This window comes from Sus scrofa, chromosome 8 (genome assembly GCF_054392235.1).
Source record: "Sus scrofa isolate SSC_HxYL_T2T_F1_AM1 chromosome 8, Sscrofa_HxYL_maternal_Yorkshire_Landrace_v2.0, whole genome shotgun sequence".
Classification (NCBI taxonomy): Eukaryota; Metazoa; Chordata; class Mammalia; order Artiodactyla; family Suidae; genus Sus; species Sus scrofa.
Genome location: NC_139390.1, coordinates 122720637 through 122738274, shown reverse-complemented (window position 1 = coordinate 122738274; position 17638 = coordinate 122720637). Strand labels below are relative to the sequence as shown.

The window sequence follows — 17638 nt, the reverse complement described above, 5'->3', positions numbered from 1 at the left end:
TAGCATAAGCACTTAAGCTGGGACTGCCCTGTGCTGGTTCATCAAAAACCATGCCTCCATCTGTTCCTCCTCTTTTATAAACATTATGAAATATTTTGAAATCCTTCTTATTTGTTGTTTCAGAGTTATTCTTTTTCATGTGCCTACTATCACTTTAAAAGGCTATTTATTAGGAGGAAGATAAACAATGGCAGTCACCCTGCCAGCTTGTCTTGGTATTCCACTTGTCAAAAATCAGACTACATACCTACTAGGCATGAGCTAATGAATTCTATCAGGCCCATCAATATACACTGGATATTGCCAAAGAGCATCAAAACTTTCCCTTCGACTGGACTGAAATGAGATTTTATTATTTTATAAGTTACCTATATGTTCTTCTCTTATACCAGCAAGTTGTATCAGGATGAGTTTATTACTTGTTTTAGTGAGTGAGAAAACTGAATGGACTACAAAACCATTATCTGATTATATATGTTATACACAATAGCTTCATGTATGCCAAATACCAACATACTATTACACATTGTTACTAAAACCATTTTTAATGATTCTTAATGGAAGCGGCAGCAACGACAAAAACCAATATAACCAATGTCATAATGTTTCTATATCCACACAATAACCATTATGTTCTATTGTGTCAATTCAAGTTTTATGATATGGGCCAATTTTTTTTTTTAAAAGGTACTCATATATTTAAGACTCCAACACACTTTTTGTCCATTACTCATTGTAAACTTTATGAAGCCCAAATGTGTGGTACATTTAAAAACAAATTCCACATTCAACAACAGATTCCTCCTACTATTCAACTGACATACTTAAAAAAGAATATGTATGGTAATTTCAATATAAGCATATGCTTACTATAAATGATAAACTCACTGTTAAAGAACTGCATGGTTCATTCTCTTGCTAAATAAAAGCAACCTGAATTATCTACAGCCTTGTTTCTCTAAGCGAACCAGTCTCCCAACCCAGAGTAACAAAAATCTCAAGTATGAAGAGTGTAGCTTCTCCGCATCCTTTCAGAAAAGTTAAAAAATCTAAAATGACGAATTTGTACGTTATTACCAAAACAAAAACATGGAGACCACCGAAAGAATAACGGCGTTCTGTGTTATGTCTTTGGTCCCATATGAATGTCTTACTTCACTATGATTGCACAACTAATTCAAAGGACTGCAGGTCAGTACTAAAAATCTGAGACTTGGCATTAATAAATTATGACCTACTCAAAATACGTAATTCTAGCCACACCCCACTGTTTTCACCCTTCACAAAATGAAACAAGAATTTTGGTATTAGGTCAAAAAGGGGAAAGAAATAACATATATTTTAAATATTAACCGTGGTCCATGTGTCAGACACAAAATGTGTACACACACGGTCTCATTTAACTGCCAATGTTCATCCCATTTTACAGATGGAGACACTGAGCTAAGGGATGTCAAATGATGCCCCAGATACACAAGCCAGGCCTACAACCTAAGGGTTTTGACCACTAGTCTAAAACCCAGTGCTTCCCAAAGAGAATTCCATGAAACTCTATACAGAGTCACTAAGATGTCAACAGATGTTCGGAGAAACAGGTTCTGGGGTTCAAAAGTCTGAGAAAAGTTACTTTAGGTAAAAATTTCCAAGAACTTTAATACGTCCACTGTAACTCCCCAAGGTGATAAAATGGGAAGTATTTTGCTAATTTATTAAACCATGAAGCTTTTCATTTAAAGAAAATCTGATAACATATCATGGGATGCTTGTGCTCGGCTAGACAGTTAGGAAAATGATCCTCAAGTTCACTCTCCTCTTTCCACGGTTTAATAAAATGAGGTACAGAGAGGTGCAATTACTCACCCAAGGCCACACAAAAAGTTAATAACAGAGCTAGGCCTGATAATTCCCACCAGGATGCTCTTTCTCCCCTACCACCCTGTCTCACTTCAACACTGTTTCTAAAAAAACTGACTAAAAGGAAAACGAGTATGGCATCTAACATTTAGTCTAATTCTTCTAAATGGTAGAAAGAAACCATTTAAAGAAATGAAGCTCAAAAATGACCTACCTCCCAAGTGCATTACTGTTTCCGAGACTTGGGGTCCATTGGGAAATGTGGGAAATGACTCCACTGTGATAATGCTAAAGAGCTCTTCTCAGCCCACTAGTGCTGTACTCACGTTCTGCTCTGAAGTGAAGTAACTGCACTCTACCACTGCATAAAGACACTGCCTGAGTTTAAAATATCCAATCTGTGACCATCTTTATAAAGAGCAAATTGTGCACTGTTTTCCCCTTACCCTGCTAATCCCAAAGTGCTTTCCTTTCACTTTATCCCACCCCTTCCAGCAAGAGGTAAACCGTCGCCGGCCAAGGATGCCACCTGGTGTTTAGTTCAGGAATTCTTTAAGCCAACAGTGCCTTGCAAAGACTCTCTCACCCCCTGGCCCCTCCCCCAAACTCCACCCTCCTTTTCTTCCAATTCTTGCCCATTTTCCTCAGCAAAACGTTTTTTCTTCTTTTGTCTTTTATTCCGAGTGAAAAAAAAATATTTTATTCACTGTATTCTAGCTACAGAAAAATCATGAGTCTGAAATCACTTGTAGTTAAAGAAACCACAGCAAAAGCCCAATACAGCTTCAGAAATGCCCTAACAGGCCCTGCGCCAAGAGATGTTAGGCATATCTGTTATTCATCTAATACCTTTAAGGAATTTCGGTACTAAGAAGGACCTTGAGGGTCACTGGTAGGTCAACTGCTTTATTTTACAGTTAAAAGAACTGGCCATGTAAGAATTGAAGCAATCACCTGCCCAACCGCACGCAGTGAGAGTTACTGCAGAGCCAGAATTAAGGCCTAGGGCTCCCCATTCCAAAGCTAGTGCTCCAGGAGCCTCTAGACTGCTTTTTTCTCGGCCAACATTCAAATAAATATTTTTCAGTGCTTTTGTATTTTCCTTAATTAATTATATTGCTACTATGAATCTCTTGAGCTCAGGGCCCATAATTAAAATCTCCTCAGTGCCACATCTAACAGCATCTAGCCCACTTCATAAATATTTCTTTTTTTTTGGTCTATCATTTATCACTGTATGTGCCGCAAATATAGAATACTTTCACCGTCTTATGAGTTAGACAGCTTTTATCTACTTAAAAAACCTGTCATTTTTAAAACACTTTCTATGGAAAGCCATTCCTCAAATTGTCCTTTTGGAACAATCCTTTTAGAAATTTGGGTCTTCTTGTTAATGGTTCTTCTCCACCTGATCAGTCTTGACCTAATAAGGATCGAAGAATATATGCAGCCAATTTTAAAGAAAATTGGGATTTTTACCATCAGCTGCATTATAACCACAAAACTACCCCAGATTCAGTTTTCTCTCCTATAAAACACTCAAGTAGCATATGCGTAAACATTTTACAAATTATAGGTATCAATAATGACCACAAGTATTATTAATAATAGTCATTTATATGCTAGGCCCTGTGACTAATCACTTTGTATATACTGTCTTGTAGTTCTCACAGCACTATTTTACAGATGAGGAAAAACTAAGGTTTCGCAAGATAAGGAAGCTCCTCCAAGGTCACAGAGCTAAGACTCCAGGACTCGGAGCTGAGATCTGAAAATCTCCACAGCTGGTGTCCCTAAAAAGTGGGCGATAAGGCAAGGCCGACTTCACAGAAAAAAGGTACCACTCCCTTCAGGGCTCTGAAATCAGAAGAGCATGAAGGCAATTAACCAACCCCCCTATTTCACGTCATGGCTAACCTTCACAGTGAAATATCAGGGTTATCATGGCTAACCTTCACAGTGAAATGAGAATAACGGACACCACGGTCATTTCCTATCTTAAGTCAGCCAGGTCAGTGCCCCAATTCGCTTTGCCCTCTGGGGCTGGCTCAATTTGGGGAAAAGGAGGGGCTACTGCAGAACCAAAGAGGTTCCTCCGGACTGTGGACCACATTCAAGGTGCAAACCTGGAATATCAATTCACTTTGCTGGGAGATCCTTCCTCAAGTCCCCGCCCCCCAGTGCCGAAACACAGCCGCTGGACCAGGCGTCTCCGAAGTTCCGCCAGCCTCTCCAATCGTTGGCGGCCCTTCCCAGCAGACGCTTTGTCACGCCCCCCAGGAGGGCGGGCTGGCGGGCGGACTGTGCCCCTCCGCGTTCACAACGAGGTTACGCGAAACCAGCACGGCGGCGGGAGCTGGGCAAACGGTCACCGGCGGCCGAAGGGTGACGGCGCGCTCCCACGCGCTCCGCCCCCGGCATGCGGAGGGCGGCTGGCTGCTTCTAAGACAACCTGGCGTGACCCCGCCTCCCGCTCTGCGCCTCTGCGCTCCGCGTTCGGGGACTTAGTCCGCCGCCCCCAGTGTTGGCAGCTCAGCGCTGGCCAATCGCCGGAGGCTCGGCGCACCGCCCCCCCCCCCCACGCCCCAAGCGGGAAGGTTGCTTGGACCGCGCGGCCACTGCAGCGGGCCCGAAAGAAGGAGGAGATGGGGACCGCGCGGGGGGTACGGGGCACAGGTCCCATCGCGGGCCTCTGGCGCGCCGCGAGGTGGGGTTCCCCGGGAACTACTTACTGAAAAAGAGACGGTAATCGGGCGAATGGGGCTGGCCGCGCTCTTCCGTGCGGTACAGAGCCATGGCGCGGCGCGGCCCGGGCCCTGCGCTAGCTCCCAGCGGCAGGCGCGCGGCTGCGACAGCAGGGGCGCCGGCGCGCCGGATCCCACTTGTGCGCAGCAGCTGCAGCAGAGCACGCATGGCGTCGACCGCGGTCCAGCTTCGCGCGGGTGGTGCCGGGGACTGGCCCGGCCGCGCGCCGGCGCCTCCTACCGCCCGGAGTCTCCACTCCCGGCCGGGGGTTTATAACCCCGCCCCCGCCAGGCCGGGCCCTGGAGACTGATTATCGAAATTAGAGCGCCGAGCAAATTGCCGATAATGCACATTGTACCCGCAGCGAGGCCAGGGTTCAGAAGTGAACAGGAAAACGTCCACCACCCCTGAGGAGCTTACTGTTCTTTAATGCATATATGCCTACACTCCTTTCTCATCCAGTCGATATTTACTATCATTTTTTATTATAATTATAATATTGAGTGATTACTCTCTCCTAAGCATTGTTCTAGATCCTCTTCAATGTAGGACGCAAGCATGTGCACGCACAAAAAAATCTGTAGGAGACGTAATGATAAGGCCTCCTTGCGAAGACTTGACCTTGACACTGATTTAAGTGGGCGGGCGGGGAACGTGTAACTTCCTCAGATGCCTTCTCCTCCATGAAGCCCTTTTGCATTTAACCCAAGTAGAGGTGATTTATATTTTCTTTTTCTTATATTTTCATTTATACAATGGCACTTCGTACTGTGCCTATGTGTTTTGTGAACTTAATCGCATTCCCTACTTCACCCTGCCGCTCCCTGGATTGTCCAGATTACCAAATACTTGAGATTTGGGATTTAGGGAGTCCCATGGTGGCCTAGTGGGTTAAGGATCCATTGTCACTGCTGTGGTACGGCTTCATTCTGGCCTGGAAACTTCTGCTTCTCACGGGGGACGGCCAACCCCCCCCCCCAAAAAAATAAGAAAAATTTTAAAAGATTTGAGATTTAGTATTTTTGAAGGATGGAGCATCCATCATGCCTTCCTAGATAATGGCTCCTTTATTGTTGAGTCAAATTGTTCCTGGAACCCTTTTTCTACCAAATCGTTCTCATGTGAACTTCTGGTTATTGGCTTTCCAGAAAAAAATATGGGAACATTGTCCACAGGCACGGTCTTCATGTCTTCAGTCTTCTTTCAGTTTTTGTTTTGTTTTTTTTTTTCTCATCTCAGTCCAAATGGCTTCCCCCTTGTCAAGGTTATGGGTGACTTTGTGGTCAAACATTAAGGTCAATTCTTGTAATAAATCGGAGTGGGAGAATCCAGAAGACAGCAGTAAATAAGATATTTAAAAGTAGAAATTAAAACTTTTAAAGAAAATTAAATATTTTGGTTATTCAGTCTATGACAACAAAAACAGGAAGAGCAGTAATTTTATGTTCTACAGCTGAAATTTACGTAATGTACATCAATGATACCTCAATAAATTTGTAATTAAAGATGAACTAAAAATAAATAGTAATTTTACAAAAGGAGGCAAAAAGTGCACTTATGATTTTTGCAAAAACTAAGTGAAATAGTTTTAATTAAAAGAAGTCATTTTAGAAATAATAATCTTGGGAGTTCCCGTCCTGGCGCAGTGGTTAATGAATCTGACTAGGAACCATGAGGTTGTGGGTTCGATCCCTGGCCTTGCTCAGTGGGTTAAGGATCCAGCGTTGCCATGAGCTGTGGTGTAGGTCGCAGACGCTGCTTGGATTCCGTGTTGCTGTGGCTGTGGTGTAGGCCGGCGGCTACAGCTCTGATTCGACCCCAAGCCTGGGAACCTCCATATGCCACGGGAGCGGCTCAAGAAAAGACAAAAAATAGTAATAATAATAATAATAATAATCTCTTAATTTACTGTAATAAAAATTGGCTAATAAAGGTTATCAGGGAGTTCCCATTGTGGCTCTGCAAGTTAAGACCCAACTAGTATCCATGAGGATGTGGGGTCCATCCCTGGCCTTGCTCAGTGGGTTAAGGATCCAACATTGCCCTGAGCTATGATGTAGGTAGCAGATGCAGCTTGGATCCCATGTTGCTGTGGCTGTGGTGTAGGCTGGAAGCTACAGCTCCAATTCGACCCCTAGCCTGGGAACTTCCATATGCCGCATGTGCTATACAGTGAAGTGACTCAGTTGTACATATACGTATATGTGTAATATATGTATTTATTCTTTTCTCTCACCACCTCCCATCATGTTCTACCCTCAAGAGATTGGACACAGTTCCCTGTGCTATACACTAGGACCTTGTTGTTTATCCATTCTAAAAGTAATAGTTTGCATCTGTTGATCCCAAACTCCAAGTCCCTCCCAGTCCCTCTCCCTCTCCCCTTTGGCAGCCACAAGTCTATTCCCCATATCTGTGAGTCTGTTTCTGTTCTGTAGGTAGGATCATCTGTGCCATATTTAGATTCCACATGTAAGTGATATCATATGGTATTTGTCTTTCTCTTTCTGCCTTAATTCACTTAATATGAGAATCTCTATTTCCACCCACGTTGCTGCAAATGGCATTTGGCTCTTTTTTTATGGCTGAGTAGTATTCCATTGTAGATATATAGCACATCTTCTTAATCCATTCATCTGTTGGACATTTATGTTGTATCCATGTCTTGGCTATTGTGAATAATGCTGCTGTGAACATACCAGTGCATGTATCTTTTTGAATGAAAGTTTTGTCTGGATGTATGCCCAGGAGTGGAATTGCTGGATCATATGGTAGTTCTATATTTAATTATCTGAGGAACCTACATACTGTTTTCCCTAGTGGTTTTACCAATTTACATTCCCACCAAGAGCGAATGGGGGTTTCCTTTTGTCCACACCCTCTCCAGCATTTGTTATTTGCAGACTTACTAGTGATGGCCGTTCTGACCAGTATAAGGTGGTACCTCATTGCAGTTTTGTTTTGCATTTCTATAGTAATTAGTGATGTTGAGCATTCTTTTACGTGCCTCCTGGCCATCCATATGTCTTTAGAGAATGTCTAGGGCTTCTCCCATTTTTCAATTGGATTTTTTGTTTTTTTTTTGTTTTTTTTTTTTTGTCTTTTGTCTTTTTTGTTGTTGTTTTGTTGTTGTTGTTGTTGCTATTTCTTGGGCCGCTCCTGCGGCATATGGAGGTTCCCAGGCTAGGGGTTGAATCGGAGCTGTAGCCACCGGCCTACGCCAGAACCACAGCAACGCGGGATCCGAGCCGCGTCTGCAACCTACACCACAGCTCAAGGCAACGCCAGATCGTTAACCCACTGAGCAAGGGCAGGGACCGAACCCGCAACCTCATGGTTCCTAGTCGAATTCGTTAACCACTGCGCCACGACGGGAACTCCGGATTTTTTGGTTTTTTGTTGTTGAGTTGTATGAGTTGTCTGTGTATTTTGGAGATTAAGCCCTTGTCGGTTGCATCATTTGCAACCATTTTTTCCTACTCCATAGGTTGTCTTTTTGTTTTTGTTTTTGTTTTTTTATGGTTTCCTTTGCTGTGCAAAACTTGTAAGTATGATTATTACATAACATTTAGTTATTTTAATTGTTTCAAATTTAGACATTAGGCTTCCATCACTGACATCTCTTGCCATTATCAGGTAGTAAGTAAAGGTCTCAATCCTAGGAGTTTACAAGCTGAAGATTAAATTCTAACACACATGAAATCATTAAGTAACATTTCCAGAGTTTACAAAATACACTAGTGGTTCTTAAATAGGTAACCGATTTTATCAACTGATGGTTTTGGAGAACATTTAGAATTAACATAAAAGGCAGAGTGTCCAAGTATGGACTATAACTCAAATATCAGGTGATAAGGACCCAGACATTAGCCCTGGTGGTAGATATAGAAAGGAATTGAAAAAATTTACAGAATTTGATGCGTGACTGGAAATAATGGAATGATGATAGAAGAGTCAAAAAAATCACTCAATTTTCTCTACAGAAGAACAACAAAAATATGTAATGTTATTCTCAGATAAAAGGAAATAAAAGTAGGAGATTATCTTAGAGATAAAATAATAATTTTTGCCTTGGGACATGCTGACTCTGAAACAATGCACACAGACCTTTTTTTGTTTTGTTTTGTCTTTTTGTCTTTTTGCCATTTCTAGGGTCGCTTCCGTGACATATGGAGGTTCCCAGGCTAGGGGTCGAATTGGAGCTGTAGCCGACGGCCTACACCAGAGCCACAGCAACTCAGGATCCGAGCCGCATCTGCGACCTACACCACAGTTCACGGCAAGGCCGGATCCTTAACACACTGAGCAAGGCCAGGGATTGAACCTGCAACCTCATGGTTCCTAGTCAGATTCGTTAATCCCTGAGCCACGACGGGAACTCCAAGACAGCTCTTATTGAAGACAAAATTCTCTCCACTGGTTGGATTCTCTGAAAAACAGATGCCAAGATCAAGTGTAGCATGTGCAGTGTTTACTAGATTGCACTCTTGGGACGGGTATGTGGAAGTGAAGGTGAGAAAGTGATAGTGGATACCCGGAGAAGTTGAGCTGTGATTCAGGCCCAACAACAAAACCTCAGCTGACCCTGTGCCATACTCTTGAGCTTAAATGGCCAGTTAGAGTCACCTAGTGTAGGGCCAGAATCACCAGGCCTTTGTAACCCCAGTGATTGGATTGGCTTCCCTGGAGAGGGGCGTGACTTGGACAAAGCAGCTAAGGCCATACCTGGAGAGGCTGACAGTAAAGCAAAAGGCCCTTCATTAAGGGGTGGAGTAGAGTGCACATCCCAGTAACTCCCACAGCTATGAAACTGTGGTAGAGATGGGATTTGGGGCCAGAGCCAAGTTAGGTAAGCAGTGAATCCAGTTCTGTTTCTGCTTCTAAAATTGGCAAACATAACACAAGGTCTGCCTTGGTTGGAGTTGTCACTTTCTGAAATGCTGGATTATCCTAACAGGAAATAAAAGAATTTTAGAATTGTGGAAGAGTCATTTATGTGTTAACTTTTATAAAAGAACCATAGGTGTCTAAAATGAATCATTATGCTTACCTACAATATAAAATTTAAAAATTGCTAATTGCCATTGCTCATGCTTGCTAGCCAATAGCTAGTTTTGGGGACTGGGCCATGAAATACAGCAGTAGTTGACAGAAAGAATGAGAATTTTAAAACAATTTTGAACATTTTCCAATTTACCTGTTTGGGGACCCACAGACTCTGATATTTCACTGGCCTTTTGAATACTTTATCTAAAGGGGCAACTTTAAAAATATTTTTATGCTACCAAACATTAAAATTTTATTATTTTGTCATATAAATGTTTCAAAAATATTTCTAAATGTTACCCAGAGTTCATGTTCATCTACTATTTGTTAGCCATGCTTTTCCTTCTAAATACACATCAAATTCTATATCATTTCTCTTTTAAATACTATTATTCTATTAAGAAAGAAAGTTATTATGACAATACAAAAACTTTGTAGAGCAGAGACACCATGCCTATCTAGTATACATACCTTTGGACTTTTACATGAGGGAGAAATAAACATGTATTTCATTTAAACCATTAATATTCTTTTTTGGGTTTTATTTTGTTTTTTGGTTCTCCCAGCTGTGCTTCTGTCTTTCCTTTCTTTGTTCCTGTGTTAGGGTTTGAATCAGAGCTGTAGCTGTCAGCCTATACCACAGCCACAGCAATGCCAGATCTCAGTTGCAGTTGTGACTTAGGCTGCAGCTTGTGGCAACACTAGATCCTTAACCCCTTGAGCGAGGCCAGGGATCAAACCCAAATCCTCATGTATACTAGTGGGATTCCTAACCTGCTGAGCCACAACAGGAACTCCCAGTTAACAGGAACTTAATTCCAATCTTAATTTTTTTCTTCTTGCATAGGAAAATATTTCAGGAAAAATTTTGGCTAATTTAAGGCCCCCTCTTTACTATCTGCATAATTTTATTCAAAAGTTCTGTGAAAATATTACATAAACTGATACTTTAGGTGTATTTAAAGTAAGACGTTATTTGCATTCGAAAGAAAAAATATAAATTCGACTGTAAAAATCAACTAAGATAATATTAAAAGAGAAGATAAGTTGAAATCTTAAGCAGGCTGGTGGAAAATCTTTGCAAAACACCTATCTAATAAAGGACTGGTATCGAAAATAAATTAAGAATTCTAAAAACTTAACAACAAGAAAATAAGTAATCCAACTAAAAATAATTGGGAAAGGGAATTCCCTTTGTGGCTCAGCAGGTTAAGAACCCAACTAGTATCGATCCCTGGCCTCGCTCAGTGGGTTAAGGATCCAGTGTTGCTCAAGCTGTGGCACAGGTGGCAGACATGGCTCGAATCTGGCATTGCTGTAGCTGTGGTGTAGGTTGGCAGCTTCAGCTCCTATTGGACCCCTAACCTGGAACTTCCACATGGGGAAAAGATCTGAACTGTATGTTCAAGTTCATCACCCATTATCTAATTAGGTTATTTGTCTTTTTGTTGTTGAGTAAATGAGTTGTGGTATATACATGTAATGGATATTGTTCAGCCATAAAAAGTAATGAAGTTCTGAAACATTCTACAACTTGGGTAGACCTCAAAAGCATTATGCTAAGTGGAAGACATCAGACACAAAAGGTCATGTGTTGTATGATTCCTTTTATGTGACATATCTTTTATGACATATCCAGAAAGGGCAGATCCATAGAGACAGAGAAAATATTAAAATATTAGTGGTCATCAGGAGAATGGGGGAGGAAGGAATGGAAAGTGATTACTTAAAGGGTAGGGGGCTATTCTTCTGGGGTGGTGACAATATTTTGGAACTAGACAGGTGGCGGTTGCACAATATTTTGTCTGCATGATATGCCACTGAAATGTATGGTCTAAAATGGTTAAATGTATATTATGTGAATTTCACCTCAATTTCTAAAAAAGGAAGAAGTTAGCTCTACTAAGTTTGAAAATAAATGCTTTAGGGGTGCCCGACCGTTTTTGTTCCATGGACGCCCATTGCTGCCTATGAGGCCTATGAAACTCTTCTCAAAATAATGTTTATAAGTGCATGAAATAACATACATAGCTAAAGAGTAAACCAATTATATTGAAATGTATTTACAAAAATATTTTTTTAAAATTGTGATCTAATAACATACTTCATGGAAGTGTTGAGTGACTAGATCTAGCAGCAGATCTAATAACTACCATAATTTTGAAGTACTGATAGGTAAAAATGATATTTAGAGACACCTGCAACAGCAGGAAAATAATGTGGCAATTATATCCATTTCTATTGGAGACAAAAATCGTAGATAGTACTAACACTAATATAGATAGAGTTTATTGCCTACGTTGATAAATGCTAAATATTTCTTTTAAATATTTTAATTATCGTTTATTTACTATGTTCTGTCAAATTCTGCTGTACAGCAAAGTGACCCAGTTAGAGACATATATACATTCTTTTTCTCATATTACCTTCTATCACGTTCTATCATAAGCACTTGGATATAGTTCCCTGTGCTATACAGAAGGACCTCATTGCCCATACATTCCAAATGTAACGGTTTGCATCTACTAAACCCAAACTCCCCATCCATTCCACTCCCTCCCCACTCCCCCTTGGCAACCACAATTCTGTTCTCCATGTCCATGGGTTTGTTTCTGTTCTGTAGATAAGTTTATTTGTGCCATATTTTAGATTCTGCATGTCAGTGATATCATGTGGTATTTGTCTTTCTCTTTCTGACTTACTTCACTTAGTATGTGAATCTCAAGTTCCATCCATGTTGCTGCAAAAGCATTATCATAAATGCTAAATTTTAATTAGCAATAAGTGAAAGTAAAGATGTAATCTTTTTTTTTTTTAATCCAAATTCACCAACCCCCTAAATTCTCTCTCAGAATTCCTGGTGTCAAACATCCAGTAAAGGGAAGGGACATATATTCTTTCCCCTTTGCCCTTAGGAATAATTTGGTAGAAGTGGTTAAGAAGAGCTAGAGGAATAGAGGACAAAGGGAAAAAAATATATTGGTGTATTGGATTACACTTTAGGACTGTTATGATCGAAGAGCAAATAAGAGATCTGTCTATCCTTTGTTTTTTTTAATGTTGTTCATTCCTATCTTTAAAAAGATATGGATCCAAGCTTTGATGAAGTATAGGACCCAAGAAGCAGACTCACCCAGCAAATAGAGACATAATTGGATGAAAGATGAGAAATCAGTTTTATTCCCTTTTCTCTAGAAAAATGCTGTTGTCATGTAGAAATTCTTTTCTGAATGATATATATATATATATATATATATATGAAAGTAAATCCATGTCCTGAGTCCCATATATCTCTTAAAAATACAATAGAAGACAATCAAGTTGTTTATAACCAAGTCCCAATGATTTGCAGAATACATTTGGTGTTAAGCTTTCAGTCTTTCTGGCTGTTTACTAAATTAGATGTAATAAAATTTATCCATCATACAAGAATCACATGTGATTTAACCACACATTATTAAAAGTCATGAAAAAAAGAGAAAGTTGTACTTGATTAAGTATTATTACTGCTTCTAGGCTAAAATAATCATGAGAAATTTCAGCACCAAATGACACATTATAAATCCCTTGTAATATTATAAATCTAGTAGTCATAGTAATACTCTAATCCAATTCAAGGGTGAGCTACTAAATTGGTAATAATAGGTCCCGAACAAAAATCTAATGAGACAACCCATTTTCTCTGCCCCCTTTCTAGATTTTTCCTTTAGGCCTTGAGCAGTGGACATTAATTTTGTTTTTGGCTTAATCATAGGACTTCTAATTTTTTCTCTTTTATACTCTTCTAATTACATGGAATATTGGTTTTCCAACTGGATTAAAAAAAACCCTGGGTTCCAAAGGCAATTTCTTGAAATAAATTTATAGTAACCCATTGCAAGAAAATATGGATAGGATTAATTTATATCAAACACCATGCTGACATGACAAAAGGATCTCAGGGCCCAGTAAAAGGATGAATAATGGTTTTATGATTCCAGTTGGTGATGCTTGTGTTAGAAACTCGGGAGCTGAGGAGTATTCCTTGTTCGAAAATTTTTTAGAGAGAGAAGTTTTCCTTTCCTTCCCTCCTTTATTTATCTCTTCATTCATTTAGCTAATATTTACTAAAGTTGTATCATGTGTTAGGAACTATGATAATAAGTGAATGCATAATGATGAAAAGATAGGACAGTTTTCTGCCCTTATGGTGTTTAGGGTCTGGTGAAGGAATCGTACTTACACAAATCGTCACATAGCCCTATTGACGATTAAAAGCTGAGATAAGCTGTGAAGGAAAATATAGGAAGTTATGACAGACAATCATAGGGAGACTTGATAAAGAGTGAAGACCAGGGAAGGCCTTTGCAAGGATAGGATATCTTAGCTGATATTTAAAGGAGAAGTAGGAGATGGCCGAGCATAAAGTATATAGGGAAGAGAATGTAGAAAGGTCAATATTTGCCCAGACAATATTCTCTGAGAAAATATTTACCATAATATGTGAAAAAAGTATATATTTGCTGCATAGATTCTCCAGAAAGCAGAATCTGAGACTGAATGTTTAGGAAATGCCATTAGCATCAATCCCCTGTGAAGGCAGAGAAAGAAAGGATTCAGGATTCAGCCCAGTTGCATGTGGTCAGAGCCATGGCCAGACCCCAGCCTTGGCACTAGTCAACCATACAGGGTGTTATAAAAGTAAAATAGCCTCTCAGGATTGTCCTCTAGTGGGGCCAGAATGGCTGGACATTTATAACCTTTTGTCCATCACTTCAATCTTTGGGTGTAAGCCACAATGGTAAGGGTATGACTCTGGGTGGATGACTTGGCAACTGATGCCATCCCTGAAGGGCCAGACAGTCGAAGGTTCATTGCTAAGAGCACCCCCTGCAATTGGGGCAACAAGCCCCTCCTTGAAGGGGGGTCTGGGCAGTACATCTCTACATCCATCACAATATTCAATATTATAACAAGCTTTTACCAATCAATAAAAAGAAAAATAACCCAATAACCAATGTAGTAGAAGAGAGAGTAGGCAATTCACAGAAAATCACAAGTTGTTAATAAAGATATAAAAACATGCTCAGCCATCATTAGAAACAAGGAAAATACAAACTAGAATTAGAAGCCTTTTTGTTTTGTTGTGCACTGGACTGGCAAGAGTTTAATGACGATAATATCCATAGCAGATGAAGTATAGTCATCCTGGGATTCCTAAACAATGGTCTCTCTCAATGTGATACAACTTCCTCAGTGAAGGAATATCCCTGTTAGATAGTGTATTTGAGTTTGCAGTAACCAAGATGAGTTTCCACACTGAGTTGGAGAGGAGAAGGAAATTAAACTATTAAAATGGACTGCTTCTTGTAACTGTCTCCACAGTCCCTGGGGAAAGCAAGCAAAAATTCTTTAGAGGTTCATCATAAAAATATCTCAATTTCTAGCCTTCTATTCTGAGGTTCAGCTGTTTTGAGATGAGAAGTTATAATTTTTGTTTGCCCAAGAAAGAACTTGTCTGTGTTTATATATACAATAATAAATGCAGAGAAAAATCTGGAAGGACATCTCTTAGTTTACTTCTGAGTGTTTTTTTTTTTTTTTTAAATTGCTGTTGTTACAATAGCATGTGTTATTTTAGGCTTTAAAAGGCTTAAGTTCATTTGCAGCAAGAGTGATGCCTTACAATCTAATAAGCATTTTTCTGAGATCTCCAATAGCTAAGTATTTTCAGAGCTTTATCCAACTTGCATGTGGACAGTCTCTTTTTTATAAGGCTAAGTCACTCATTAAGAATCACCATCCTTCTGAGGCCTTTCACTTCCAAAAGAATTTAGGCAGAAAGAAAACAAGGGAAGAAGATAGGATAGAAAATAGTCCACAGTGGATGGATCACTGTGGGTAACAAATGAAGATAGTAGACAGACCATGTAGAACCTAATGCAACATTTTAAGGGTTTTGAAATTTATCTTAGATGCAGTGGGAACCCAATGAGGGGTTTTAAGCAAGGGATGCAGTGAATCCATTTGTTTTATAGCTATTGCCTTGGTTGGAATGTGGCCAATCAGTTGGAAGGGTGCAAGTATGGCAGCTAGGGGTTTGATTAGGAGGCCATTGGAAGAATCCAAGAAAGATACAATGGAGGCATAGGGAGTGGCAACAAAAATGGTGGTAAACAGAAGGTTCTCCTGTGGCCATGGAATTAATAGGAAAAGTAGACAAGCTGATATAGGAAAAGATTTCCAAGGGGGAGAGAAAGAACAAATTCAGCACACAGGAAGATAGAAGAGTGTGAGAGAAAAGACAAAGATGACTGAATATGGAGGGGAAAAAAGGAATTACGGTGAGGAAGAAAGAGTTAACAGTAAAATGGGAAAAAAGTTAGGAAAATGGGTGGGGTTCTAATTTGGAGGCGACGAAACAGTAGTGATCTATCTTTGAGCACTAATTAAGAAAAAGTTAAAATGATTATGCACTTTTAAAAAAAAGTAAATGTTATATCTTAATTAGGAAAACTAGTATCTGCGACTATGTCTAAGCAGGTTCTGAATATTTTTCTGTTTTTGAAGAGTATCTCCTTTGTTACAAAATGTCCACATTATGTAACATCTCCTCAGTGGGGCCTGGTATGATGCAGCACATTTGAACAGAATTTGTGGTTGAGGAAGACACTTCCAAAGCTAGTTAACTGTATCCTTCTTGATTTACCACTAAGCTGCTTAATTCTAAAATTTTTATTTTCTCATAGAGACACTTAATATTATATTCTTTAAGATAAGGGACTTTTCCATTGTAAATAAGATAAATACCAATACCTCTAACACAAAGAAGAAAGCCGATTCACATAATTTGAATCAAAAGATGTCCAGGGCAGTAGCCATCAATGGAGTTATAAGTTTTGTGAATAAATGACTGTCCTTAGCACTGTCTGGGTCTCAGGTTAAAAGCCCCTCAAGGAGAGGTCTCCTTGAGCCTAGGATCTGCACTCTCTTAGAACCTGGAGCTGGGGAGCAGTGTTCATACATCCTATTCATGCTATGAAAACTAGCATCATTTATCAGAGCTATTCATGGGTCCTGTGTTCCCCAACCCTTCTCATATAAGACCAATCAGGGCTCCTAACTTCCTATCAGGCTAATGTCAGCAATAGCTCCTCCTTATCGGCTGAACCAGCCAGTGGCTCAATCAGCAATGGCCTGTGGGCTGTCCGAGCTGTCTTGGACTGAGTTTGACCTCATATGAAGCAGGGCAATGGGGAGCGACTGAGATTAAGCAGAGGGCAATGGGGAGCAACTAAAATTAATCGGAGGCCTTTCCACAAAATCAAGCAGACCATAAGCCACCAAAAAGTCTCTGACAGTGGTTCACCACCTTTCAGGTTTGAGAAGAAATGAATATACAGTGGTCTTTGGTAATCTTTTTCAGACAGCATGGAATCAGCCAGACTGTTAATCCAGTGTATAAATCTAAAAATTTAAATGCTCTCACCTAATTTTAGTAAGTACACTTATAAAATATATCTATCCTATTATAACATATATATATCTTATATTGAATAATATTTATTATATGTAATTTTATTTTTTAAGATTGTTCTTTTCCATTTTCTCAAAACATTTTTCAAAAAACTTTGCTTGTATATGTATGTATGACTGGGTCACTTTGCTGTACAGCAGAAATTGACAGAACACTGTAAATCAACTATAATAAAAAAAGTTGGAGTTCCCATCATGGAGCAGCAGAAATGAATCCAGCTAGGAACCATGAGGTGGCAGGTTCAATCCCTGGCCTTGCCCAGTGGGTTAAGGATCTGGTGTTGCCATGAGCTGTTGTTGTGTAGTTTGCAGAAGCAGCTCAGATCCTGCGTTGCTGTGGCTTGGCTGTGGCGTAGGCTGGTGGCTACAGCTCCGATTAGACCCCTAGCCTGGGAACTTCTATATGCCACAGGTGTGGCCCTGAAAAGACACACACACACACATACACACAAAGTTACAGTTCTTCTTCTATAAAAAA

At 40.0% G+C, this 17638-nt stretch overlaps 1 protein-coding gene across 10 annotated transcripts in view; it reads right to left on the bottom strand.

Moving 5' to 3' along the window:
* PPA2 (inorganic pyrophosphatase 2) overlaps positions 1 to 4811 on the bottom strand; it is an 84626-nt gene extending 79815 nt beyond the window's left edge. For 8 of the 10 annotated variants that reach the window (XR_014813264.1, XR_014813265.1, XR_014813266.1 and 5 more), the window contains exon 1: positions 4587 to 4811. Coding sequence is in view for 4 of the 10 variants with exons in the window: in XM_021101713.2 (XP_020957372.1) it covers positions 4587 to 4767 (181 nt within the window). In the remaining 6 variants the exon portion in view is untranslated. Of the gene's footprint in view, positions 1 to 3980; positions 4332 to 4586 lie in introns of those variants that run through there. The other 2 variants (XM_084973287.1, XM_084973286.1) reach the window with 2 other exon arrangements.
* Between the last annotated feature and the right edge of the window lie 12827 nt (positions 4812 to 17638).